The 24,051-nt window shown below is 41.4% G+C and overlaps 1 protein-coding gene across 4 annotated transcripts; it reads right to left on the bottom strand.

Moving 5' to 3' along the window:
• Positions 1-10,930: 10,930 nt before the first annotated feature.
• On the bottom strand, positions 10,931-23,923 carry QNG1 (Q-nucleotide N-glycosylase 1). Of its 4 annotated transcripts, XM_027094167.1 has the most exons (5): positions 22,874-23,406; positions 22,093-22,352; positions 16,137-16,332; positions 15,840-15,958; positions 11,193-11,288 (listed from the first exon to the last, which is right to left on the bottom strand). In XM_027094167.1, the coding sequence occupies exons 1-4, from the start codon at positions 23,208-23,210 to the stop codon at positions 15,888-15,890; spliced, it is 864 nt and encodes a 287-aa protein (XP_026949968.1). In that variant the 5' UTR covers positions 23,211-23,406; the 3' UTR covers positions 11,193-11,288; positions 15,840-15,887. The 4 variants fall into 4 exon arrangements, with proteins under 4 accessions (XP_026949970.1, XP_026949969.1, XP_026949967.1 ...); XM_027094169.1 differs by lacking the exons at positions 15,840-15,958; positions 22,874-23,406 and adding an exon at positions 23,415-23,923 and having other exon boundaries at positions 10,931-11,288; XM_027094168.1 differs by lacking the exons at positions 15,840-15,958; positions 22,874-23,406 and adding an exon at positions 23,437-23,922 and having other exon boundaries at positions 10,931-11,288.
• Between the last annotated feature and the right edge of the window lie 128 nt (positions 23,924-24,051).

Genomic DNA, 24,051 nt, shown 5'->3' with positions numbered 1-24,051 from the left:
TCCCGGGAAGACTAGGCAGCAGGTTTCAGGAGGCCACATGTCTGCAGACGAGGTCAGCAAATGCCTAACAGAATTGGAACAGGACATTTCCTGTTGCCCCCAAATTGGTGTCTTGAGTCCAAAGTTGAAGAGAAGGGGTCACTTAAGTTCCCCACATTGTAGACACCAGTCATTATCAGCCCCTTCACCCCCAGGATTTACAGCAGAACAAAACTAATTCCATTCTAACTCCAATCCTATCTCCTTTTATAGCCCTTATAAAGAGGGACTTGGCGTGTTAAAGGAGAGTCATGGGGTCTTGGTCCTTGTGGAGTGGGGAATAGAGGGTTCACAAGTAAGAGGCATCTCTCTTAAGTCAAAGGAGGCTCTAATAGTGACCTGGAGAGCCTGGGGGAGTGGCACCAAGGGGAAACTGGCCGTCTGGTTGGACAGGGCTAGGGCAAGATGCTACATGTGCCTCTCTATACTGAAGCAAAGCAATTGGATAGCAGTGCAGGGAGGGCGCTGGAGTGCAGCAGCCTGCACTCCCACCATTTGGCAGGGCAAGAACCTGTGATTTTCCTGTGTTTCCCATCTTGCCCTCACAAATCCTTCCTGCACACCTGCTATAGTGATCTATGCAGGACACAAACTTGACCACAAATCTGCCCTTTGCCTATACCATTTCTATGACGTCATGGAGAATATTACTACTCAGCAGCTGGAATGAGAAATCCATGTAGAGAGAGAGACTTCTTTTGCCGAGAAGATGCTTTGCCAGCCTACACCCAGGTGGAAGTTAAGTCTCCTGGGTTTGACCTTTGGTAGGTACCCAGGCTTCAGAGAAGATAGTGTTGCGCATATGAACCAGGAGAATTATTTGACTGCTCTTGAGAAGGAATGAGAAAGATGGAGGAAGCCCAAGATGCTGGGAAGAAGCTGAATCAGAGAGAGGGAAAGGATAGCTGATAAAGGAATTCCAGGGAGAACAGAAATGGCTAATGGAGATCTTTAGGTTGCATGCTGTGAGGAAGGTGAACCTCTTCCTCTCTCTCCCCTGCAAAATCTTCAGTAAAGTCTACATTGCTAACCGAGGTATTTGTGACAGAGGATTGTTTGTAGCAACTTAAAGATCTGCCAGCCCCTAAGTCAAGTCTGGTGCTGGACAAAACCAGTCTGGCTTACATGTCAGTGATGTTTTACTTCACTAATAAACCAAAACAATGTAAATTAAAATGATAGGGACTTCCCTGGTGGTCCATTGGTAAACAATCCGCCTTCCAATGCAGGGGATGCACGTTCAATCCCTGGTCGGGGAAGTAAGATCCCACATGCTGCGGGGCAACTAAGCCCACTTGCCACAATTACTGAGCTCGTGCGCCTCAACTAGAGAACCCACATGCTGCAAACTACAAGAGCCCACACGCTCTGGAACACACGCACCACAACTACAGAGCCCATGTGTCCTGGAGCCTGCGTGCCACAACTAGAGAGAGAAAACCTGCATGCCACAACTAGAGAGAAACCCACAAGCAACAACTAGAGAGAAGGTCGTACACCACAACTAGAGAGAAACCTGCATGCCGCAGTGAAGAGCCTGCACCACAACGAAAGATCCCGCATGCCTCAACAAAGACCCTTCATACTGCAACTAAGACCTGACGTAGCCAAAAGAAATAAATTAAAAAATAAATTAAATTAATAAATACTTTTGTTTTTGTTTTTGTTTTGCGGTACGCGGGCCTCCCACCGCCGCAGCCTCTCCCCTTGTGGAGCACAGGCTCCGGATGCGCAGGCTCAGCGGCCATGGCTCACGGGCCCAGCTGCTCCGCGGTATGCGGGATCCCGCCGGACTGGGGCACGAACCCGTGTCCCCTGCGTCGGCAGGCGGACTCAACCACTGCGCTGCCAGGGAAGCCCATAAATAAATATTTTAAAAAATTAAAATGATAAACCATTTTCCCCTATAAAGTTGGCAACATCTTTTCATAATGTAATACGGGCAAGCATTCAGTGAGGCAGACTGTATATTTGCACATTTTGCTGTATATTTTGCTGATAGGGCAAGCCCTTCCTCATTACTGTAACTTTCTTGACTATTCTTAGCATTTCTCTTCCAGAAGAACTTTTGAATCAGTTTGACATTTTCCAGAAGAAAGTTCCATTGAGACTTTTTTTATTGAATTGCAGTTAAATTTTTTAAATTTATAACACATTTTTATAAACATAGAGGACAAATTTTAAAATGTATAAACTGCATGGCTCTTTTATGAAAAAGATAAAACGGCTCTCATGATAAAGTCCAGTCTTCTTGACATGGTATACAAAGGCCTTCCTTAATCTACTTTTTGCCTACCTTTCTAGACTCATCCCTGCTATTTCTTGCCTCACATTTTATTCTCCAGCATCAGCAGAGACCATATATTATTTATTTTTATGCCCCCATTGTTGAGCAGCGTTTAATACATAGTAAATACTAAGCTCGTCGCAGAGATGCAACAAATATTTATGGAAATAAAAAACTAAAAAACAGACAGCAAGTAAATTGCTCAAGGCTACATGGTTGGTAAGTGACAGAGGCAAGACTGAAGCCTATATGTGTCAGATGACAAAGTCAACACGGCCTCCTCAAAGACTGAGCTCAGCTATAGCTTTCTACATAATGTACATCTTTCTCTCTCTCTCTCTGTCTGTTCCCCTCTCCATCTTTCTGTCTCCCTGTATTTACTCAAATCAGGATCCAAACATGGTTCACATGTAGCATTTGGTTGACAGGTCCCTTAATTCTCTTTTAGTAAGTTACCTCCACCTTTTTAAAAACTGTGGTAAATACACATAACATAAAATTTACCATCTTGACCATTTTTAGGTATGCAGTTGAGAAGTGTTAAGTCCATTCACACTGTTGTTCAACAAATCTCCAGAACTTTCTGACTTGCAAAACTGAAACTCTATACCCAGTAAACAACAATTCCCCATTCACCCCTTTCCCCCCTGGAAACCACCATTCTAATTTCTGTCTCTATGAATTTGACTACCGTAAGTACCTCATTAAGTGGATTCATATGGTATTTGTCCTTTTGTGACTGACTTATTCTCTTAGCATAATATCCTCAAACTTCACGCATGTTGTAGTGATCTTGGGTGGCCTTGGCCTGCAGCGGCTTGAAGTGAGATTTCGGCTCCCGGCCAGTAACTGAGGTCAGGTTGTGGCGGTGAGAGCACTGAATCCTAGCCACTAGACCAGTGGTCAGTGATAAGGCCCTGGCTCTACGTCTTTGCAGAAGAAGAATTCGCACAAAGACGGAAAGTAGTGAAACAAGTAAAGTATTTATTAAGAGAAAAAAAAGTACAGTACGTGTGGATAGACACACAGGCGGGCTCAGAGAGAGTCGCGCCATCGTGGCAGTTTAAATCACTTATATGGGGCATTTCTTCCATGTTTCCTTTGACCAAGCATTTTGATTTGTCTGATTCAGAGTCCATATTTGGTGTACCTCAGGATTTTCCCATGTGTGCACATGCATCTCTTAGCCAAGATGGATTCTACCAACGAGGCCTACGTGTAGGTTTGGTCACTTGGCATGACTCCCCTTTTGACCTCCAAGGAGCCTTTCTGCACATGTGTAGTCGGGAAGGTCTTCTAACTTCGAGAATGAGGTCTCTTATCTTCTATCTGGGCAGGGCTGAGCCTCCTCTCTCAGTTGTCCTGTTATTCCCATCTCAGAGTATCCGTCTACAAGGAACGAACGCAAACCGTTTGCCCTGAGGGCCCATCTGTCTCTTGCCTCAGTAGCATGTGTCAGAATTTCTTTCCTTCTTAAGGCTAATATTCCACTGTATGCATATAACATTTTGTTTATCCGTTCATCTCTTGTTGGACACTTGAGTTGCTTCCAACTTTTGGCTATTGAAAATAATGCTGAAAAGCACAAAGGTGTACAACTATCTCTTCAAGATCCTGCTTTCAGTTCTTTTGGGTATATACCCAGAATGGAATTGCTGGATTGTGTGGTAATCCTATCTTTAATTTTCTGAGGAACTGCTGTACTGTTTTCCACAGCAGCTTCACCATTTTACAATCCCACCAACAGTGCACAAGGGATCCAATTTCTCCACATCCTCACCAATGCTCACCACTTTTTTTTTAATCACTTATTTGTTGAAGAAACTGTGCCATTTGTCCTTTAGAACATCTCACATTCTATATTTGGCGATGGCATCTTTGTGTTGCCATTTAACTTGTTCTTCTTTTTTCCTACATTTCCTGTAAACTTGTAGATCTAGATTCTTGATTAGATTCAGGCTCAATTTTTCTGGCGAGAATACAGGGCTGTGTACTTCCCTTGCAACACACCAGGAGGTACATGATGTTTGAGTATCTCACTTCTGGTGATAAGATTATTAGTGAGTTCAGGTGCTTTCAGCCTAATCCATCCCTTTAAAATTTACCCATCAGCATTTTACTTAATGGTTTTAACAACCATTGATATTATTTTACAGAGGTATTATTTCAGTAGGAATTCCAAAATGGTAATGTCCTAATTCTAATATTCTTTTTTGCATTTATTAGCTAGAATTGTTCTATAAAGAAGAGCTTTCCCACTATCAGGTTATCCTGAAATACAGTTAGTACAGGAACCATGCTTGATTTTTTCTTTCTCTTTTAAAGATTTAATTTTTAAATTTATTTTTGGCTGCATTGGGTCTTCATTGCTGCACGTGGGCTTTCTCTAGTTGTGGCGAGCGGGGGCTACTCTTCGTTGCGGTGTGCAGGCTTCTCATTGTGGTGGCTTCTCTTGTTGCGGAGCATGGGCTCTAGGCATGTGGGCTTCAGTAGCTGTAGCGCAGGGGCTCAGTAGTTGCGGCACACAGACTCTAGAGCGCAGGCTCAGTAGTTATGGTGCACGGGCTTAGTTGCTCCGCAGCATGTGGGATCTTCCCGGACCAGGGATCAAACCCGTGTCCCCTGAGTTGGCAGACGGATTCTTAACCACTGCACGACCAGGGAAGCCCTAGTCAGCAAATTTTATACCTGAAAGGAATCTTGAAAATTACTTAGTCCCATTATACATTTATTAATTTCTCATTATATATTCGATATCCCTGAATTAGACAAAAATTATTTTGCCATTTTATTTATTCATACCTGTATTAGGGTTCTCCAGAGAAACAGAGCCAACAGAATATATATAGAGAGATAGATACATAGATCTAACTATAGACATATAATCTATATATGTCTATCTATCCCTCCACCCATCCATTCATCTATCTAGAGAGAAAGAGATATATTTTAAGGAATTGGCTCATGTGATTGTGGGAGCTGTCAAGTCTGAAATCTGTAGGGCAGGCTAGCAAATTGGAAATTCAGATAAGAGCTGATGTTACAGTCTTGAGTCTAAAATCTTCAGGGCAGGGCAGCAAGTGGGAAACTCAGGCAGGGTTTCTACGTTTTAGCCTTGAGGCAGGGTTGTTCCTTCTGGAAAGCTCAGTCTTTGCTCTTAAGGCCTTCAACTGATTGGCTGAAGCCCCCACGTTATGGAGTGTAACTGCTTTACTCGTCTATTGATTGTAAATGCTAATCACACCTGGAGAATATCTTCACAGCAACATCTAGACTAGTGTTTGACCAACTAATTGGGCACCTTGGACTAGTCAAGCTGACACAAAATTAACCACCACGATATCATCCTACTGCAGCCTGTAAATGAGACATGCATATATTTTACAAAATGATGCAAAAAGAAAACTAGAACCGGAACTAGAAAATCAGACTCAGATTATCCTCTTGCATATGTAAATTAAATAGGCATAGGGATTTTAACTGATTTGTTCAAAAGCTGATGACAGAACCAAGGGAGTGAGCATACAGTGATTCCCCTTAGGGCAGCCCAGACCCTTGGATCTTAATTCTGGATACTTTATACTATGGAGAACTCACAATTCTGGACTTCCTTACTTTGAGGATCATTACCTCCCATGGTTTGAGAGCAAATACAAATGTTGCCTAGGCCATGGCAGCTTATCTTTTTCCCAAAAAACGCACAAGCACAAGAAAGGGTTGATGGCAACAACATTGAACTTTACCTGAGCTCTGTACTTTCAGAAAACAGTGACATTAAGAAATCCCTCCAGAGGGGCTTCCCTGGTGATCCAGTGGTTAAGAATCTGCCTGCCAATGCAGAGGACACAGGTTCAGGCCCTGGTCCGGGAAGATCCCACATGCTGCAGAGCAACTAAGCCTGTGTGCCACAATTACTGAGCCTGTGTGCCACAACTACTGAGTCTGTGCTCTAGAGCCCGCAAGCCACAACTACTGAAGCCTGTGTGCCTAGAGCCCATGCTCCACAACAAGAGAAGCCACTGCAATGAGAAGCCCGCACACGGCAACAAAGAGTAACCCCCGCTCACCACAACGAGAGAAAGCCCACGGACAGCAACGAAGACCCAACGCAGCCAAAAATAAAATTAATTAATTTTAAAAATTATAAAAAAAGAAATCCCTCCAGGGACTTCTCTGGTGGTCCAGTGGTTGGGAATCTGCCTTTCAATGGAGGGGACGCAGGTTAGATCCCTGGTCAGGGAACTAGGATCACACATGCCGCAAGGCAACTAGGCGGCAGCTACTGAGCCCTCACTCAGGAGCCCGCGTGCTACAACTAGTGAGCCCGCATGCCACAACTACTTAGTCCACATGCCACAACTACAGAGCCCATGTGCTGCGACTACTGGGCCTGCACACTCTGGAGCCTGCGTGCCACAACGAAAGATCCCACGTGCCACAATGAAGATCACGCATGCCGCAACTAAGACCTGACGTGGCCAAATGACTAACTAAATAAATATCTTAAAAAAGAATGAAAAGAAATCCCTTCAACCTTTTAACCTTTTGTTTTCTGAAATCCCCCACCCTTTTATGTTCTGGGAAATGGTTTACCCAAAAGAACGACCCTTCTCCATGTGACTTAGATAAGACTGTCTGTCGACTCTTTCTCATGTCTCCCTGCTTGACTTGTGACTGTGACAAGACCAAACACGAATCTTTCCCCTTTCACCCAAACCTGCTAAGGAGGCCAGCCACAGACTCCCCAATTCCTCATTCTTTGTCTCGTGAATGATTAGCTGAGATCAGAACTATCTGTCTGCCTCAAACTAGCTAGACACAAAGATAAAAATTTCCTCTTCAGGGAACTGAGATGCCTTCTGATTGCAAAACAAACCCACCTGTGAATTCCCCCACCTGTAACCTGTCTACTCCTCCCTATAAAAGACTAGGGCAACACCACCCTGCCAAGAAACCCTGATCTTCGCATCTGGGGTGCTCTTCATATTGCAATTAACTGAATAAGGTCAATTTCCTTACTTGTTCAGGTATTCTCTTTGGCAATAACATCCACCAAAGGGCTGAGAATAAAAAAACAAAGTAAAAAAAGAAGAAAAAAGGAAAAAACTGATCTAAGCACACTGAGGGAGAGATGAGTCATAGAGCTACAAGGAAAAGGAAGGTGTAGTTGCCTCAAGTCACGTACTGTGGCTCATTAAACCTGCACCTCCGCAACTGGATTATTAAACCATTATCCATTCAGCTTCAGGGAAGAGGAACAGTGAAGGAATTCATTAATTGATTTCTGGACTGAATTGAATGAAATCTATTAATTTCTTTAGTGCTAATCAGGGAGAAGTTAAAGGTTGAGAAAGGAACAAAAGCAGCCCCTGACAAAAGCTGCCCTGGCACTCACAGCTATGCCATGGTATTCTCCTGTTGAACATAATCTCAGACGAGGTTACTCAGAGACCTTGATAAAGTGAGACAAAATAAGTCCACTTGATAATTTTGCCTAGGCTACTGTGCCACACACACAGAACCAAACATCCTACTATCTTGGCTGAAATGAGTGACTGATGCTTCTTTACCAATTTCTGTTTTTCCTTGCTTCAGCCTGCCCTCCTTATGGATAAGATTTGAGATAGCCAAAGGTAGAATTGCCTTTGGCTGATGGCATCCAATTTAGAGAGAACCTTGCTTCCTTAGACCCTGTCCCAAGGCATCCTCTTACTGAGACATCCCATGCTGCAACAAGTAATTAACCCAACCTGTTTACTTTGGCTGGAGGACATCGACATGGTACCACGGCTAAACCATCAGAAAATCCTAAAGAAATCAATGAAATATGTTTTTAAAAAATGTTTTTTGAGCTTGTTACAAAGCAAAAGCTATTAAAGGAAACAGTCACCAAGGAATCAGAACTAATGTTTGATCTCTGCTAGGGAACTGGTTTAATGACAATAAACAAAGGACTCCCCTGAATGGAGGGCTGTGATGGGGAGGGCGAGGGAGGGCTCCAGGAACTGTGCACATTTACATTAATTGTCTTTGAGATTAGCATGCAGAATAAATCAACATAACCAGAAACCTTTCTAGATCCTATTTCTACATTCTCATCTTCTGGAACTTCAGGAGCTGTGGCTCCAAGTTCATTATGCTCCTCAGTCTATCCTGAAATCCATCAAGAGAGAAGTTCTCTCTGTGCAAGGCTCACACAACCAAGAATATTAGAATTAGAATATTACTATTTTGCAATCCCTAATGAAACAATAGATCTGGAAAGTGAGCATCATTCGCTGTTAAAACCATTAGGTGAATTGTTATTTAAATTCTTAGTCTGTATCAGGTATGAAAACTATAAAATCCATGCATGGTGACGAAAACTTGCTGTTTCTTAATATTCATCCACACTCCTTAGTTTAGCTGGTACCCAATGCCTGGAATAGAGAATAGTTCCCTGGCCTCCCTGGCAGTAAGTTGTGGTCATGTGACTAAGTTCTAGTCAGTGAAATGAAAGCAAAACTGCACGTGGTAACTGCTAGAGGCTTCCTGTCAACCCTTGCACTCTTCAACTTCATAGCTTCTTCAACCCTGCTGCCTAGATTAGAACGCAGACACCTTGGATGGCGAGTCCAGGCTATGCTCAGTGTAAACAAGAGAAAAGACAGCTGTGTCTTGGACATCAGGGAGCACCATACAGCCCTAAACTGCCTTCCCTGTCTTTTACATGATGGAGAAGTAAATGGGGAAAGCAGGAAGCCCAGAGCTGGCTGAGCCTGGAGGGGGAAGGAGAGGGGAGGAGAGGGAGAGGTGGGGAGGAGGGAGAAGAGGGAAAAGACAGGAAGCAGGGGAAAGGGTACAACGGTGGGCAGGACAGGGAGAGGAGCAAGAAGGGCGACAGGAGAAGGAGCTGGGCCAGCCCTGAGGTCTAAGCAACTGTTCTGCTTACGCTTCCTGGAGCCTTGTAAGAGCGGGTTAAATTGGAAACTATTAACTATGATACTTTCTACAGAAAACTAATTCAAAATTATGGCAATAATAAGGTGCTGAGCTCATTATCTCAGGAATGAAGGCCATAGCTAGGTTGGACTCAGGCAGGGCAGGTTCAGGAGGGCTCTGGCTCCACACAATCGTTACTACAGCTTCAGGTATCACATTTTAGGCAGAACATTGCTCAGAGGAAGAAGAGGGATCTTCTCCCATGGCCCCTTCTTAAAAGTGAAGAAACCTTTTCCCATAAGCCTCCCTGCAGACTTGCCCTCCAGTGTCACTGGCCAGAACTAGATTATATATCTATTATTAGAACAATCACAAGCAGAGAATAGGATTATCATGAATAATACACCATTCATATTAACTCGGGTCTATCTCCAGAACTGGGGACAAGATCACCTTCCCCTTAGTCACATAGGGGAGAGACAGATACAGGACCACTACTTCTGGCGGGGCAAGTTGTGCAGTACAGGACTCCAGGGGGCCCCACTCACATTCCCACTCATTGTCATTTGTAAAGCTATTATGACAAGTTTCCAGCAGATGGCAGTGAAGTGCTTGGAGAAAGGCCGGCTTTTTCTGATTCACACCAAGTCACAGTGAGGTGATAAGGTAGGTAACAAAAATCAAGATTACGTTAGAAGGGAGGTGGGGATGAAGGTGGGAGACGAGTGCTTGCTTGGTAGGTAATGAGAGTCCTGCAACATAAAGTAAATAGTCAAATTCATTGTAAACCTTTTAAAAATATGTGTGGTAAATTCTATTTTAATGAAATAATTCATTCCAGATTTAAGAGAAGTTTAAAAAATCTTTATTCAATAAATTCTAATATAGTTACTCCGAAGGAAAAAAAGAAAACTGGACAGATATCCTAATTGAAAATCATTATGTTTATCAATAAGAAGTTTTTAAAAATCTGTCAAGATTGATTTCTACAAGAGCAGCAGCATTCATACAGCAAAGACCCTACTTTCCCTCTCTCTTATATCAAATGATTAAGGTATATAGAAAATTATGACACCTTGAAAAAAGATACCAATAGAATGGATGAAATATTATTACCAAAGATCAATAACATTATAAGGCATGATTAATTTTAAGAAATCTGGGTAGGGAGGGTGGGAGGGAGGGAGACACAAGAGGGAAGAGATATGGGAACATATGTATATGTATAACTGATTCACTTTGTTATAAAGCAGAAACTAACACACCACTGTAAAGCAATTATACTCCAATAAAGATGTAAAAAAAAAAAGAAATCTGAGATTTAAAGAAAGCATTAAATTTCCTTTACTATTTCTGTCATGTATCCACAGAAAAGGAAAATATAGTTAGAACTAAACAAGCAAACAAAGGGAAAAGTTGGCAATACAGAGTGATATGTCAGGAAAAATATTTTAAGAGAGCCTGGGTAATCAATTTTCTTGTTGCTGTAACCTCTACCACCTTCTCTAATAACAAAGCAAAATTATACAAATAATTATGCGATATAAAAATGCAAGTTTTTAGGGCTTCCCTGGCGGCACAGTAGTTGAGAGTCCGCCTGCCGATGCAGGGGACACGGGTTCGTGCCCTGGTCTGGGAAGATCTCACATGCCGCGGAGCGGCTGGGCCCGTGAGCCATGGCCGCTGAGCCTGCGCGTCCGGAGCCTGTGCCCCGCAACGGGAGAGGTCACAACAGTGAGAGGCCCACATACCACAAAGAAAAAAAAAAAAAAATGCAAGTTTTTTTTAGGATCAGTTTACACTGTGGGTCAATAATATATGCAACGTGTGCGATGAAATGGAATTCCTTTCATATCTTCCCTGTGATCACGGGCATAGTCCCATAAGAAATAATCCAGAAGAATGGAATTGATCTCTCCACTAGTTTTTTCATCCTTTTTTTCAGTAAGCTCCAGAAGACAATCCCGGATCAGCTCAACACACCAAAGTGAACACCCTCTGATTTCCACCTCTTGCCTATTCCCATACGAAAGCACTTCTCCTGAAAGGGAAAAAAGACAGAGCAAGAAGCACTAATAGTCAATGAAATGAAATCTACTCAAAACTTTACTATAGGACAAAACACAGTATTTAAATAGTACTGATTTTAAAATTGTAAATCTCAGATTTATTTTTGGTAATTTAAACCATTTCTAAACTCAGGCATTAATTCAAAATTGCAAGTTAAGTTCCACAAGGACAAGGATCATGTCTGGCTTAGTTGTCTCAATATTCCTAGGACCTAACCTAGCACCTTGCATATACTAGCTCCCCAATAAATAAAAAGTATGGGGTAACCATACTTTTTTTTTTTTTTTGGCTATGCTGGGTCTTTGTTGCTGTGTGCAGGCTTTCTCCAGCGGCGAGCAGGGGCTACTTTTTGTTGCGGTGCGTGGGCTTCTCATTGCGGTGGCTTCTCTTTGTTGCGGAGCACAGGCTCTAGGCACGCGGGCTGCAGTAGTTGTGGCACGCAGGCTCAGTAGTTGTAGCTCGTGGGCTCTAGAGTGCAGGCTCAGTAGTTGTGGCACACAGGCTTAGTTGCTCCGCAGCATGTGGGATCTTCCCGGACCAGGGCTTGAACTCATGTCCCCTGCATTGGCAGGTGGATTCTTAACCACTGCACCACCAGGGAAGTCCCTAACCATACATTTTAAAATATGACAGCAAGATTATTAAATTACTTTTAGAGAAGATTTAAACTTTGGGTTTAATGTCAGGAAAAATAAAAACATTATTGCAAAATCTGGAGGACTCCTAGGGGGCCAAATAAACAGTACCTCCCTTCCCCACTTAACACTGTCTTGGGGACATGCCAGGTACATCAAGGAAAACTTAGGAAATCAAAGTTCTTAGCTTGAGCAAGGAAAACCATCATCATTCTTCGGATTTAGGATCCTTGAGAGCTTGTTTGGAGGTTCTAGCAGGGGAGCGCAGCTACTCGTATACCCTTGACCAAAGAACGGTCCTCCTCTATCAGGGAAGGTCGTCCTCTTCCACCGAGCGCGCAGCTTCAGGAGGGACGCACATGGAGCGGTGAGGGAGGAAGGGGACACCTGCCTAGCCAGCCAGATCAGCCGAATCAACCCTGGCCGTCAATGGGGTGACAGATGTCGTAGCCAGACTGCCCTCACATCCTGGATTCAGGATCCTTTAGTCAGCTCTGCCTGAATATGGAGCCGCGAGCTCCTATAGGACCTGCAGTATATTCAGCGCCCATCTCCAGGGTATATCTGATCCTGCAGGGTGGGCGCTGGCAGTGCTTTGCCAGGGAGACTAGAGTTGGGCTCATCAACTCAACTGCCTATAAAGATAAACCAGATAGAGTAAGTGGATGCGGCTGCCAGATGCAAACTGTGGTGAGCTAGAGAGCACGTGCTGCCCCGTGTAAAGGTAAACCCAATGTACCTATATTTCTCTACTCTTACAAGAGAAGCCAGAAAGTTGATTTTCATGTGAAATCTCCTATTTGTCAAGTGCTGATAACTAATTAAAAATCACTTAAAACACTGTTCAAGCCAAACAAAACACATCTGCAAGCTAAATTTGGCCTCTGGCCACCAATCTGTACCCTTGCACAGAGCTTCACAGTACCTGAGAGGCCCTGTGATCCACTGAGACCTAGGGAAAATACCCTAGCGCCATTGAGTTCCACTCTGTCACCTAGGATCTTAAATAGTGTCCCCTCCATCCATCTCTCCCTGATCCCTGGGGCAGGTGGAAGAACAGACACTGGCTGTGTCCCTCCATTTCCTTTGCCCCAGGTGCCAGCATACAAATCCATTCTTCAGTTCTCTTGCTAATCAACTCCTTCAAACTTGACTATCAACTTGCCAGATTTGCCAAATCAACCATGACAGTGAATTTGGAGGTAGATACCACACCCAAGTGGAGCCATTAGATAAGACCACTGCCCCAGCTAACAGCTTGACTGCAACCTTGAGCCAGATGCACTCAGTTAAGCAGCACCCAAATTCCTGATCCATAGAAACTGTGAGATAATGTTTGTTACTTTAAGTCATTAAATATGAGCAAAATTTGTTACACAGTAACAAATAACTGTAGAGTTGAACTGTGTTTCCCCCCACCCTCCCCGCCCCCAAAATACATTCGAGTCCTAACGCCTGGTACCTGTGGATGTGGCCTTACTCGTAAAGAGCCTCTACAGATGTAATCAAGTTGAGGTCATAACTGTGTTAGGATGGGCCTTCAATGCCATGACTGCTGTCCTCATAAAAAAAAGGAGAGGATACGAAGAGACAGAGGAGACACACAGTGAAGAAAGCCATGGTTGGAGTGATGCAGCTACAAAGCTAAGGAATGCCAAGGACTGCTGGCAGCCACCAGAAGCTAGGAAGAGGCAAAGAAAGATTCTTCCCAACACCCTTCAGAGGGATCAAGCATGGCCCTGCAAACACCTTGATTTCAGACTTCTAGCCTCCAGAGACATGAGAGAATATATTTCTGTTGTTTTAAGCCATCAAGTTTGTCATAATTTGTTATGTCAGCCATAAGGAAACAAAGTAACTAATACAGCAACTTATAGTATGGAACAGGACATGGACTTTGAAACAGAAAAAGAATGAAACCATTTGAGAGGACTGACATAGATTAGAGTCAGGGAAGGTAATTTGGCCAACATATTAGGCCTAAAAGTCAGCCTTAGAATCACAATGAAGAATCTAATTTAAGCCAAACTGCATTGTCAGTCTTTATAGCTAGCTAAAAAATATGCCTTTGGCAAAGAGATGGGCTAAAGATAAAATGAACAGAAATCTAGGTAGGTAAATGAACAGAAATCTAAGTAGGTCTTCCAAGGGCTGCCCTACCCAGAAGAGAAGAGAAGAATTATACGTGTAGCATATCCTCAAGTTTGGAAAAAGTATCACTGGATATCAGTTAAGGAAGTTTCTACCTCATCTAATCAAGCCACCTGGTTCTAGATTTCACTTAAGATAATCTTTAGGGGCTTCCCTGGTGGTCCAGTGGTTAAGACTCCATGCTCCCAATTCAGGGGGCCCGGGTTCAATCCCTGGTCAGGGAACTAGATTCCGCACGCTGCAACTAAGAGCTCGCATGCTGCAACTAAAAGAGCCCACATGCCGCAACTAAGACCCGGCGCAGCCAAATAAATAAATATTAAAAAAAAATTTTTTTTATCAGTGTCCTAGATTTACGTGTGCTCCTTTATATTTATAGGTTCTATCAATGTTTCTCCTCTAGTTTGCTAGTAAAGTACTTTTTTGGGAAAAAAAATTCCAACTTTGCTTAAATAAACTAAGAGGCAAGGGAATTTGCTCCCCCTATGACAAACTAGCGAAGGATAGTTTGAAGCTGGATGTAATAAGAGGCAGTAACAGCTGCAGCTGGACATCTGGAAAAGAGCCTCTGGAGGTGAAATGGATGGTAGAAGAAAATTCAGACAACTCTGTACAACTATGCTGGGTGATCCCTTCTCACCAGAGTTTTTCTCACAGTAGCAGAGACAACTGGGTGCTCTAAAAACTCAGGAGAAGGAGACGGACAAAGCATGGAGAGTTAGGAAAAGCTATGTGGAAGAGGTAACATTTGAACTAAGCCTTTGTGGATGTGTAGGATTTGAATTGAAAAAAAGAAAATCTGGGTGAGGGAAACCAAGCAAGAGTGTGTTTAGAGATAGGAATGAACATTCTATATGTTGGCCAAAAAAAAGATCAGCTGAATACGGCTGTATGTAGAAGCCCTGACTGCTAAATGTTGTCCCTTTTAAAGGTATCCAACAATTAATGACCCCAGACATGAGCACTGTGACATAAAATAGCTTATTTTTCAAATGAGGAAATGGGCAAAACAGATTGCCCAAGGCTGCATAAAAACCTGGTAGAAGCAATCATAGGAATAATGGTACTTTTATATCCTGTGCTATTCTTATTTTGGGTGATTGAAATCTATTTCACAAGAGAAAATTATTCAATCATAAAAACTACTTCTTTTAAAAATAAAGAAAAAAGTGGCTGAAAATACTGTACCTAAAAGTGAAATTAACATGAAAATTGTACAGTATAATTATTTTCCTTATACAAAGAAATGTTTAAAAAACAAAAAGCTACTTTTCATACAAACACAATTATCTATACTCACATATTATAATAAGGCTCCCACTCTTGAGAATCAATAATCAAACCCAATAACGGCAAATAAGCAAGCCTAGGAAAGTGAGCGACTTGTGCAACGTAAGTCGGTGACAGACCTTGGAGCCTCCTAATGCAAAATCCAGTACATATTACCTATCTCTCTGCCCACCTTTTTTTTTTTTTTTTTTCCTGTACGCAGGCCTCTCACTGCTGTGGCCTCTCCCGTTGTGGAGCACAGGCTCTGGACGCACAGGCTCAGCGGCCATGGCTCACGGGCCCAGCCGCTCCGCGGCATGTGGGATCTTCCCAGACCGGGGCACGAACCCGTGTCCCCTGCATCAGCAGGCGGACTCTCAACCACTGCGCCACCAGGGAAGCCCTCAGCCCACCTTTTATTTCACAGTGTAGTGTGCTCTTCAGCTTAGCACGCTTTAAATACAAACCTGAACTGTCTTAGTGTTGCACACCTTCACGTGACATAAATTTAGGTTTCATTTTATTATAAGACTCTGAAATGATGATGTCCAAATAGTGTGATTTCCAACAATATCAATATTCCACACTGTAAACAACAAAAAGCAATTTCCTTTGTAATTTAATTGCCCCTGCATTCTTCTTTACATGTGCTTTTAACAGTAATAGTGTTTTGTTTTGTTTTTTAAGGAAAGAAGACCTTTTGTGAAAGAAACTAGACAAAGACCCAACATATAACAAAGAATGGCTTAATTAAGCTGGCAAACCTTTGAGAAGTTTCTCCAGTAGTTCGTCAGAGTATTTCAGGGCTCCCAGGTAAACAAGAACCTGAGGTAATCTATAGTCAGCAAACATGGTGATTCTGGAGATGTCCTTAAAGCAGCCATCTCCTTTTCCCTCTAATACACTCCACGTATCTGCCACAAGGATTTGGGCCCGTTTGTAAAAAGAAATTCTTTTCCCCTGATGAATGAGGAGAATAAAAATGTTACCTGGGTATGTGAAAGCTTTATGTATGCTGTTAAAAAAAAGGCACACATAGAAAACATTTTTCAAGGGTGGAATAATCTTACTCTTTGGTAAGAATTTATAGGCCTTTTACAGAAGAAAAGAAGGGGTCTAATAAATACTAAGTTATCTCTATCACTACAAATTTACTTCCTATATTTTTCAAAGCACATAAAATACAATTTATGGAATCATGGCACTATTTAGTGTTCTTTTTCAATGGCATTACTTCATATACATATTTCCGTGTCACTATAATCCACCTGCTTGCTATTGTTAAGGGCTAGATAGCATTTCTTTAGAAAGTTTCTTAAGTTAAAAAATATATGTTTTTCTGATTGCAACATAAATCACATTAATTGTATAAAATATGGAAGAGTATAAAGAAGAAAATACTCATTCTTAAATTCACCTCTGAAGAGAATTACAACATCCATTTTTTAATGTTTCCTTTCAGATAAAATGATTAACTTATTTCAGAGATAAAGACAAAACTGATCAGCAGCTATAATTTATCAAGTCTACCCTTTTTGGAAATGGTCCAAGTTAATATGTAAGTCCATAGAACAAAATTAGTTACCAATTATATTTATACATGGAAGAAACAAATTTAACCAGGCATTATAAGATAATGGGTCATAATTTAACTCAAAAATTCTCTATAGGGACTTCCCTGGTGGTCCAGTGGTTAACACTCCATGCTCCCAATGCAAGGGGCCTGGGTTCAATCCCTGGTCAGGGAACTAGATCCCACATGCCGCAACTAAAGGTCCCATGTGCCGCAACTAAGACCCCGGTGCAGCCAAATAAATAAATAAATTTTTTAAAACTCTCTATAAAACTACAAATGCTCATTAGCTTTCACTATGGAAAAACAGATAATTACAGTCTACTCCTAGTCCTAACACCAATGCTAATAACCTCAAATCATCTTTTATAACTGCTAGTCTGCTAAATGTGAATAATCAGTATCGCTGGCTCCCAAAATATATTCTGACCACCTTGGAGAATGTTTAAATAAGTAAATGACATAAAGAAGTAAATAAAAAATGAAATTAAATTCTTCAAGGAAAGACTCCATATAAAAATTCTTTAAGATGATAATATAGATTCTTTTATTTACTAAAAAAACCTCCAATGCTACACTGTCCTAATGAGAAATAACCTAATATTCCTTAACCTTAAGGTATACCTCTTACAATCAATCCAGACTTACTTTTACTAAATAAACTAAATTTCATTTCTTTTTCTTTTTTAAACTAAATTTTCTAAGGCCACCACTAAAAAAGCAGGTATCTTGTTTTCTAGGGCAAACACATACACTCATTTTTTGACATCGTGTAAAGACTGTAAATTACACTGAGTGCTGGGGGAACAAATCACCACTAAGAAATATCCCTATATCATTTGCTAATAATCTATATTCTCAAACCTATCAAAATATGACAACCTGGCAGCTGTTCCTCTATATACACTGGACTTATATATGGTAACTAGGTTTCTAATTCAAGTCTACTTTATTAAACAGCAAGGCATAAAACTTAATTGGCAAAATAAAACTGTTTCAAACAAAATTATTACATCGTAATATTTACTATGATAGAAGCTATTGTCTCCTATTTTTAACAAGATTCATAGAGCAAACTGGAAAAATCTAGGAACCAGACTTATATAACAAAATCAGTGCTGGCATCTAACAAAACACAAATTGTCACATCATGAGCACTGTTTCCATGGTAGCCAACTAGTATCACAAGGATTAGATTATAATACCCTAAAATGAAAACAAAAACAAATTCAAGCAAGGAATCTAAAAATAAACTCAAATCACCTATAAAACATTTTCTTAACAAGCTGATATGGTTTTTAGTAATGAAATAATTTTAGTAATAAAATTCTACATCTGTAAAATATTAACTGATATCACTGAAAATACAGTAAATCCCCAAATAACAATTACCCTATATTTCCATAATATTGCTTTGTGAATAAAATATTTTCAAAATAGTACCTTTATAAAGTAATTACCAGTGTAAAACTCTATAACCATGAGTTGATTTTCTGCAACAAACTTATTATGAACAAATTAGAAAGGTCAAAAATTACAAATGCTTAAGAGTAACATAAAATGTTATCAATTAAAATATCAGAAAAGCTCATGCTTTTCATGTATATTTATCAGTACATCAGCGTAAAGGAAGCCAATCTATTAATTAGGACTTTTATATAGCTACTGAATAGTCTAAATCAGAGTCACTTGAAGAGCTTAAAAAAAATAATTCTTTTACCCATAGATCAGAATCTTTGAGGATGGTGCTTTGGAAATGTATCTGAATTCTGAAGCTTCCTAACTGATTCTGGGGCACAGCCAGGTTGGGAAATCACTGATCTAAAACTGTCTCATTTAGACAAATTTTCTAATTTCATTAATTTGTTCATAATATCTAAAAATGAATGATAATCGCAGTAACTAAATAAACATTAAAAACAATTGTAACTATTTTTATGTAACTTGCTGAAGATTAAAAAATACAGCAACCAAAAAAAAAAAAAATACAGCAACCAATACCACGACCATATTACGAAGGAGCAGGGAAAAGGGCATTCCAATACGCTGTGGCTGATCATCTTTCTGGAGAAGAGTTACCATTTTTATGTATCACAAGCCTGAAAATCCTGGCCATGCTCTGACTCAGTAATCCCATTACTAGGAATCCATCCTAAGAAAATATTATGGGTGTGAACTGTTGTCAGTATTGCTTATTATTATATAAAACTGAAAACAATAAGATACAAAATTTAATTTAAAAACTAAAACTGTGTATCACAATTATTCTGGTAAAATAGTTCGGGCAAATAATTATGGTAAGGTACATCCATATGGTGGAATACTGTGAGGTCATTAAAAATAGTAGTATGGAAAAAAAAGTGTGCTGTGAAAGAATTTTTATTGACATAGATGCTCATAATATGTTAAATTTTAAGACAGTTTGTATAGCATAACTCTCCCCCACTCATATGTATACACATTCACACACACAGAGAAAAAGACGCAATTGTGAACAGTGGTTACCTCTTGGCAGAATAAAGACTGCTCCTCTGTACCTTCCAAATTCTGTATTAATTTGTTTTACTTTTGCAATTAGAAAATTTTTAAATATGGATTAAAAGACATTTGATTTTAGCACTTTCTGAATTCAGAAGCAGCGCCCAAACTTAATTAGAATTCCTTTAGACTTGGAATTAATTGAGCAAAGTGCTCTAACTATTTATATATCTTTTAAATGAATATGCAACAGTAACTGTAAATTAACTAATCAAAGGGTTAAGTGAACACCCACTACATGCTCAGTGTTATGTTAGGAATCATATGGCTTTCAGAAATATAGTGTTTTTGAGTAACAATAATGATAATCTTATGAAAAAATACATGAAAAAATATAATACTCCTTTAGGAAAGTGTTAAAAGGTTTAGGTTTGATTTTTGTTACATTTGGGGGATATTTCTGTAAGAATGTATTTTAGAAATAAATACTGATGGGAAATGGTTCAGGTACTAATTTTCATTTAAAATGTATCAGCCTTAAAATTAATCTATATCCTGGTACAGTTTTTAACTGAACTTTTCAGCATACATAACAAATCAAAAGAAAGCACTATGCTGTAAATAAAAGAGAAATTCAACAAATGCTTACTAAATCAACACCATAATCTACCAAAAAAATCACTCCTTTCACAAAGACAAAAATTCAGGACAACTTGAAAGTAAATAAACTACATGGTATCCTGAATTCATTCCATCCTGAAGTCATGTTAGATTTAATCTCAGCCCTTCTTGTACAACAACCATGTCAGTTCTGGAATACACAGAGTCTTAGCCACATTAATGGCAGTTTGATTTATTTTATACACTGTTTAATATATTTATAAATGGTCGGAATGATGGACCAAGGAACTTGATCTAAATTTCCTGAAAAACAAGGTTGAAATGACATACTTTGAAGACAAAGATAAATCTCAAAGTACCCTCTGCATTAGTAAAATGGTTCCTCAGAAGAGAATAAAGTTCAACAGTGGCCTAGGGCCTCTTTTCTAAGAACTGCCTCTGTCCGGCCCATTCAGTCCTCGCCCAGGCCGGCCCATTCAGTCCTCGCCCAGGAGTTTTAGAACCCAGAGGAAGTTTCTCCCTCTCTCCCTGATGGCTAAAGTGATAAAATGCAAAATTCATGGACCTTTTCTACTTCATGGAGAAAGCTGGTCTGCAGTAAAGGAAAAATGGAGTCAAGAGAAACAAAGAAGAGAGACTGAATCCTGATGGCACTGAGTCCCTGATCCCGGATGTTTATCCCCAGTACCTAGCCCCAAATTCTTTTTGCTTAAGTTTTTTCTTGTTTTGTGTCTGTCAGTTGCAATTAAAAGAATCTTAACATACATAATCAGGCATCTCTCACTTTACAGCAGAATTGAAAAGCTAGCTATTTCTTGACTAAATGACCTAAGATACACTAGTTAACCTTTCTTTTTTTCAGACTTTGGTTCTTGGTCTGCAAACAGGACTGTAATGTTCCTTGTCCCTAGGCCCCACAGAGTTGTTCTGTGGATCAAATGAGAGTGTCTGTGCAAACACCTTGTAAATCATAAAGAATGATTTGAACAATATTACTGGTAATTTTAGTTGTAGAATTGTGATTACAAAAGGGTAGCTTCAAAATTTTAAGTTGACACAAGTATTCATTAACTTAGTCAATAGATTTACATTATATGATCCCCCTGAAGTTGCTTTCAATTCTACGTTACAGTTAAAATAAACAGTGATAACAAATTCTAAAATAATTATACAAAAGCAAAATCCAGGTGTACACTGGGAGAGTACACAAAATGTTCACCCTTTTTTTTAAAATTTTTTTCACCCTTTTAAAAGAACACCTATTTAAACTTTTTTGTACCATAAAGCAAATAATACTGTTAAAGTACCCTGTGTATGAAAAAGAAAACACACAGTATATATACATGAGAACTCTGCAAGAAATATTTTTTATTAGAGAGAATTTAGTATGCATCCTGATTTTCATCCAATGAAGTAAATTTTTTGAAGTACTAAAAGGACCTCACTATCCCTAAGTGACAACATCATGTTGAAGGTCTAGTGTTAATTCAGGTTTGAAACATTTTTAAAGGACAGAATAAAGAGAATACACTGATTAGAAAAATTAAGAAAATATCTTTGAAACACTACTTAATAATTTTGTTATTGTTCCTTTGTTCCACATGGAAAAAAAATTCCAAAATTTAAATTTTTATTCTCAAAAGGAATTCTGGAAGTAAAAGAGTTAACTATGAGAAGATAATTAAAGAACTCTAAAATGGCCAACAGGGGCTTCCCTAATGGCACAGCGATTAAGAATCCGCCTGCCAATGCAGGGGACACGGGTTTGAGCCCTGGTCCGGGAAGATCCCACATGCCGCGGAGCAACTAAGCCCGTGCGCCACAACTACTGAGCCTGCGCTACAGAGCCCGTGAGCCACAGCTACTGAGCCCGTGTGCCACAACTACTGAAGCCCGCGCGCCTAGAGCCCGTGCTCCGCAACAAGAGAAGCCACTGCAATGAGAAGCCCGCGCACTGCAACGAAGACCCAATGCTGCCAAAAAATAAATAAGTATATTTTAAAAAATAAAAATAAAAAAAAATTAAATGGCCAACAGAAGCAACTCACCTCAAACTGAGTCACATCTCTATAAGAAGGAAAGCTTTCAACTACCAGGTGCAATAACTTCTGAGCACTTTTATCACTTTTTCGGACACAATTAAGAAAAGAGCCTTCAAATTTCTCAAGCAGAATTTTCCCGGTTTCATTGAGAATCCGATGCCTCTCTTCTATCAAAGGCATGGGGACGTCTGTATCAGAACGGAGTATATGCCGAACCTCATCCAGGGTAACTGTGGCATAGTACGAAGCACTAGTTATTGGTATCCCTTGGGGAGAAAAGAAAAGGCATTGGAATAACGTCATACATTTATATTCATTAGGCCCTTGCTATTGCAACACAATTAAAATGAAACTGCATAATTGTTACAGGAATGCAGTAAAAGTGGATGAGTAATTAAAAATCTGAAGCAGATCCCTCATTCTCTATTTGCTTGTCTGTATTTATTCATTCACTTCTAACAATTGTAATATTACATCAGATGTATTTTGACTGTGTAAAATGTGTTATAATTTCTGCCATTTGTTCCTCAGATGCCATCAAAGTGGCATTCTTTAGAAAACTGACTTTGACTTAGCTGTGACAATGATAAATATTAGAATCATTTCCCACTGAATAAAGATTTCATGCCAGCCTCTTCTCATACTTTTAAGCAGAGGTACCGGCAGTGAAGAACTTCAATTTCGCCTTATCAACACATTATTCCATCTCCCAACCCGCTCTGTGGGACCCTCCCACTAAACTGAAACCTCAAAGCTGCTGGGTCTGACCGGGAGAAGGGGCACCAACCTTCGTCCAGGGCTCTGTTGACCGCGGCGCACAGGGACCAGTACCCACTGTACGTTTTCCCCCCGTACCCCACCAGACATCTGTGCTCGTCACTCTCCGACCAGAAGGAGAAGTTGAGCGTGTCTGTCACGAACACCCAGTTAACGGCGGCCTCGTCCGCCGCCTTGGGGTTCAGCTCATGAAGGGCCTTCCAGGCCCCAACGCGCAGCTCGGGCCCCGCGGCCTTGGCCAGCAGAAGCTCGGCCACCCTCCGCACGCCTCCGCCGTCAATGAACACATCTCGACTGTTCTCCGCAATGAATTCTGCGGACTCCCTGGGAGTCAGAAGCCCGTCCATCCGCCCCTCCCCTGTGGAAAGGGAACCGACGCTTTCGCCCGCAGGCCGGCCAAACTCTCTTCCCTCTCTAGCTGGGGCAAGGGCCAGGGTCCCCTACGACTCCTCCTCCCTTTGCACCGCGGGATCGCTGCCCTAAAAGGCACCCGCCCTCTCAGAGAGGCTAGCAAAACCGACTGGGCCCGGCCCCCACAGCCGAAGCCGTACCGGACTGGGGAACTGTGCATACCGCTGCGCTGCGCAGCGCGCCAGCCCGAGGCCGCAGGCACTTCCGGGAGGGCGGCCCCGCCCACTCGCGCCGGGGCGCACTCCCGGGACCCGCTTCCGCTTCTGAAGGTCTGGAAACCGCCTCGAAGCGTCCGGCGCGCCCTTGCTGGGAGTTGCCCACTCCGAGACGTGGGGCTTGGCTGTTTTGCCCGTGCTCCCCCCTCCCTCGGGCAGGTGGGCCTGCGTCCGCCGCCGTGGCCCGAGTCGCGATGATTCCGACCGGTGTACTGCGTTGCCCTCACTCGGCTCCCGCCCCTCCCCTCTCCACGGAGGGCGAAGTCTAGGCAAGATATCCGTGGCGACGCCCTGCATCCGCGTTCCTGGAACGCGAGGAGCTTTCTGGCCGCGGGTTTCGGTATGGGGGGCCGAGCCACCCCTGGACTACGACACGGGTTGGCGGTCCCGCCACCCCCACCCACATGTCCCAGGCAGGCCACTTCTTCATTTTGCTGAATCCTGGCCCATTTGGAGGTTTAGGATTAGTTGGAATGTTTGGAGAAATGGATGAGGAAACAAGTGTATTAAATCGTTGAATTAATATTATGTGCCTGGATTTGTGCTTAGATACCGAATCCCA

The sequence above is a fragment of the Aethalodelphis obliquidens genome, unplaced genomic scaffold (genome assembly GCF_003676395.1).
Source record: "Aethalodelphis obliquidens isolate GAN/ISIS:26980383/991018 unplaced genomic scaffold, ASM367639v1 scaffold88, whole genome shotgun sequence".
In the NCBI taxonomy this organism is placed as follows: domain Eukaryota; kingdom Metazoa; phylum Chordata; class Mammalia; order Artiodactyla; family Delphinidae; genus Aethalodelphis; species Aethalodelphis obliquidens.
The sequence above is the reverse complement of the archived record's forward strand: the minus strand, read 5'-3'. Positions and strand labels throughout refer to the sequence as shown.